General features: G+C 56.6%; 2 protein-coding genes across 2 annotated transcripts; one reads left to right on the top strand and one right to left on the bottom strand.

Annotated features, from left to right (window-relative positions):
- Nucleotides 1–1,337: 1,337 nt before the first annotated feature.
- Nucleotides 1,338–3,817, top strand: CDV56_100266 (beta-glucosidase; the record flags this gene model as incomplete). The annotated part of the gene is made up of 2 exons (XM_026753885.1): nucleotides 1,338–1,473; nucleotides 1,533–3,817. 2 exons carry the CDS (start codon nucleotides 1,338–1,340, stop codon nucleotides 3,815–3,817), a joined length of 2,421 nt encoding a protein of 806 aa, XP_026614101.1.
- Nucleotides 3,818–4,082: 265 nt separating this feature from the next.
- Nucleotides 4,083–4,583, bottom strand: CDV56_100018 (putative nucleotide-sugar transporter; the record flags this gene model as incomplete). The annotated part of the gene is made up of 2 exons (XM_026753637.1): nucleotides 4,083–4,193; nucleotides 4,239–4,583. The coding sequence occupies 2 exons, from the start codon at nucleotides 4,581–4,583 to the stop codon at nucleotides 4,083–4,085; spliced, it is 456 nt and encodes a 151-aa protein (XP_026614100.1).
- Between the last annotated feature and the right edge of the window lie 38 nt (nucleotides 4,584–4,621).

The following is a 4,621-nucleotide window of genomic DNA, read 5'->3' as shown; positions in this document are numbered from 1 at the left end:
AGAGCAATGATGGCTAGGACAAAGGTGCGGTTAGCATGCAGTCCCGAAGTGCGGGGAAGCCATGGACGGATGTCATCAAGCGTACACTCGGCGTTCTATTATACTTTTATGTAATTTGGGCCGAGTCGCATGTTACCATGTGGACTTCTTCGGTGAGACTACTTGTAAAGCCGACTTACCTGACGGGGGATAAGAAGGATGTCCAGCTGAAATCCCGCTGCGTGGATGGTTGCAGACGTATTTCACCAGGCAGATGATATCGAGATCAATGCACTGATGTATTCAATATCAGGCTGCTTGTCAACGAGGAACCCCGCGGGGAAGCAGGCCAGGACCGGCTGCAGGTGGAGGAAAAGGACTTTCCCATGCCAGCATAAACCTGTAGTCTGCACACGGGACCTCCACATCCTGCCGATGTTTAGTCCTTTCCCCACACGGTCACAACAACTTCAAGCTGCAGGAAACAATTGTAGGTTCGTGTCATGTGAGGTCAATATTCAGTAAGAGCCATGTCGTTCTTTCAGAACAACCGATACCACTCGGACTACGAGACGGAGAGTAGCCGAGAAACCGTGCCAACGTCCTAAGCTGAAGGAATGTCAAGAAATGTCTGGTTGAATGGCACCCAACAAGATCAAGTAACGCGGACTATCACGTAGTCAGCCATGGACACGGAGGCCTAAGCGCTTGAAGAATTTTAACCAACTGAGACTGCTTTCTTGGCAACTGCCCACAAAAGCCGCGAAAATGAAGAAACTGGGATAGTTGCTGAGTGGAATCCCGGAGTTCAGCCGAAACATGGGCTGTTTGTGCCGCTTGTCGGCTGTTAATTCCATTCTGCAGCTGCCAATGTGCCATACAGCAGGCCCGCCAAGAACGTGGAGGCCCGCTTTTGCTGGGGATGTGGAGACCCCGCATAGTCAATTTGTGCCATGTGGCTTGGACCAACCACTCCCACATCGCAATTACTGTAGTACGGAGAAGAAGGAAAAGAGGCTAGTCAAGCCATCTGTTTTGCTTCGTCATTGGTCGCAATTTAGTCCATAGACTCCAGCCTAGCGAGTTGCACACCGAATGCTACACAAATGACAACATCACGGCAACATGGAGTCCCGGGGTATGGGGACGGTCTGTTCCAGTGTCGGTCTTTGCCCGGCAAGGGTCAAAATTATGATGAACAGTATGGCGAGGTACTCAAGTCCGAAGTCGCTATACGACGATGGTCGACAGCTCAAGCCCCGAATCGCGGCTATATGAAGGTCGTGAATCCCCTCGATTCTTGACCTTGAAGATCAGACCTATCGACTCTTCTCCCTCGTCCCTCTTCGGAACTGAAGATGAAGATCACGGTTCCCCTTCTTGCTGCTGCCCTGCATCTGGCAGGTACCGCTTCCGCACAAGACGATGCTGCCATCGCCGCCAATCTGGAAAAGTTCTGGTCCTATGGCCGTTCCGAGCCCGTCTACCCCAGCCGTAAGTGTAACTCCGAGACTCGTGATGTCTTATGACTAACGTACGCTCTGCTGCAACAGCTGAGACCCAGGGTCTGGGTGACTGGAAGCAGGCATATGCCAAGGCCAAGGCTCTCGTGGCTCAGATGACCAACGAGCAGAAGAACAACCTCACTTACGGATACACCTCAACCACCAACGGCTGTTCCGGTAACTCGGGAGGGGCTCCTGGCGTTGGATTTCCTGGCCTCTGTCTGCAGGATGCCGGCAACGGTGTCCGAGGCACCGACATGGTGAACGCGTACGCGTCCGGTATCCATGTAGGAGCTGCATGGAACCGCGATCTTGCCTACGAACGTGCCCACTACATGGGTGCCGAGTTCAAGCGCAAGGGTGTCAACGTTGCTCTGGGTCCCGTTGCCGGTCCTCTTGGTCGCATTGCCCGCGGCGGTCGTAACTGGGAAGGCTTCGCAAACGACCCGTACTTGTCCGGTTCCCTGACTGGAGAGACCATTCGTGGTCTGCAGCAGTCTGTCATTGCCTGTGTCAAGCATTTTATCGGCAATGAGCAGGAGACCAACCGTAACCCTCCGATGCTTCTGGAGGGCACCTACAACCACTCCGTCTCGTCGAACCTGGATGACAAGACCATGCATGAGCTCTACCTATGGCCCTTCCAAGACGCCATCAAGGCCGGTGCGGGATCCATCATGTGCAGCTACAACCGGATCAACAACAGCTACGGCTGCCAGAACAGCAAGGCCCTCAACGGCCTGCTCAAAGACGAACTGGGCTTCCAGGGTTTCGTCGTCACCGACTGGGGTGCCCAGCACGCCGGTATCGCCGCTGCGGACGCTGGTCTGGACATGGTGATGCCCTCTTCCGACTTCTGGGAGAATGGTACCCTCGCTCTCGCTGTCAAGAACGGCTCCCTAGCCCAGACTCGTCTGGATGATATGGCCACTCGGGTCCTGGCTTCGTGGTACAAGTACGCGGAGATCAAGGAGCCGGGACACGGAATGCCTGTCGATCTGCTGTCCCCTCATGAGTTGACCGACGCTCGCGACCCCAAGTCCCAGTCCACCATTTTCCAGGGTGCCGTGGAGGGTCACGTCCTGGTTAAGAACACCAACAACGCTCTGCCACTCAAGAAGCCCAAGTTCCTTTCTCTCTTCGGCTACGATGCTGTTGCCGCCACCCAAAACACCATGGACAACGTCACCTTTGGCCGCTGGGTCTTTGGACTGTCCAACACCCTGACTTATCCCAATGGCACCGCCGTCGACCCTACTATTACCATGGACATGTTCCTCTCGAGCTACGACCCCACTGCCAAGGGTCCCGGCGTCGCCCTGAACGGCACCCTGATCTCCGGCGGCGGGTCCGGAGCCAGCACGCCCTCCTACATCGACGCTCCCTTTGACGCCTTCCAGCGCCAGGCCCGCGAAGACAACACCTTTCTCGCGTGGGACTTTGCCTCGCAGAAGCCCCTCGTCAACCCCGCCAGCGAGGCCTGCATCGTCTTCATCAACGAGCAGTCCTCTGAAGGCTGGGACCGCCCCTACCTGGCCGATCCGTACTCCGACGAGCTGGTCGAGAGCGTCGCCTCCCAATGCAGCAACACCATGGTCGTCATCCACAACGCCGGTGTCCGTCTCGTCGACCGCTGGATCGAAAATGACAACATCACCGCCGTCATCTACGCTCACCTCCCCGGCCAGGATTCCGGCCGCGCCCTGGTCGAGGTCATGTACGGCAAACAGTCCCCCTCGGGCCGTCTCCCCTACACCGTCGCCAAGAACGAGTCCGACTACGGCAACCTGCTCAACCCCGTTGTTCCCGAGGGCGATCTGAACCGCTGGTACCCGCAGGACAACTTCACCGAGGGCGTGTACATCGACTACCGCGCCTTCGAGGCCAACAACATCACCCCTCGTTTCGAGTTTGGCTTCGGTCTCACATACACGAACTTCTCGTACTCCGCGCTCGACGTCGAGCTCCTCCCTGGCGTCAACACCGACTACCTGCCCCCCGGCTCCAGCATCGCCGAGGGCGGCCTCCCCTCTCTCTGGGACGTTGTGGCGACCGTCAACTGCACCGTCGCCAACACCGGCGCTGTGGAGGCGGCTGAGGTTGCCCAGCTGTATGTTGGTATCCCCGGTGGGCCCGTCAAGCAGCTCCGAGGCTTCGACAAGCAGTCTGTCAAGCCCCACCAGAGGAAGCACTTCACCTTCGACCTGACCCGTCGTGATCTGAGCACCTGGGATGTGGAGAAGCAGACGTGGGGATTGCAGGCTGGAAGCTACCCCGTCTATGTGGGTAAGAGTGTGCTGGACATTCAGCTCACTGGTACTTTGGAGATCTAATCCTGGATGAGATATGTGTGATGGTGGTGGCCTGTCGGTAAATCTTCGTTGTATATTTTATGTTATACCCATTGTGTTGATAATGAAAATCAACCACCGTGATCGGTCTATTGGTCATTCAACATATCGACAATATTATTACTTCATATCAGACATAAGCACTAACCTCATAATTGTACAATGCTCGTCACCTGAAATATAACCCCCCTACTCAGGATCCAAGATAGCCTTCCCTCCAATCGAGCAATCATATCTTAGATATATCTCACACCACACTTTTCACCCTCTTCTCCGCCAGGCCGGTCACCCTCGTACTCTGACCCACCAACGCAGACCCGACAACCGCACCCAGCACAAGCACAACCCCCACAAAAAGCTATCCAGATCAGCCCACGCCCCTCTCTCTCAAGCCACGACTCACCTGACGATCAATATCCCCCCGCGCCATAACCAGCGGCCCCACAACCGCCAGCGCGAACCCCAGCCCCTGCGCATAGTTCTTCGTCACGGAACTGGTAACCTGCACGCACCACGCCACCAGGAAGCCGCCGGAGGCCTGCAGAACGACAAACGCCCAAGCCAGGACAGTATACCCGTCAAAGAAGCGGGCAACATCTGTCCTGCACTTCCACAGGAACGAGAGCAGGGCGAAGAGGAAACTGTGTGCGGCGAGCTGCGCGTTGCGGACGAAGAAGCAGTTTGCTCGTTTGAGGGACCGCTCGATGCAGATCCCCCCCAGTGCGACGGAGGAGCCGGCGAGGAGCATGGAGAGGACGCCTGGGAGGAGGTGGAGGTGGGGGGGTG

The sequence above is a fragment of the Aspergillus thermomutatus genome (assembly GCF_002237265.1).
Source record: "Aspergillus thermomutatus strain HMR AF 39 chromosome Unknown NODE_104, whole genome shotgun sequence".
NCBI classification, from domain to species: domain Eukaryota; kingdom Fungi; phylum Ascomycota; class Eurotiomycetes; order Eurotiales; family Aspergillaceae; genus Aspergillus; species Aspergillus thermomutatus.
This window is presented reverse-complemented; position numbering and strand designations above follow the sequence as displayed.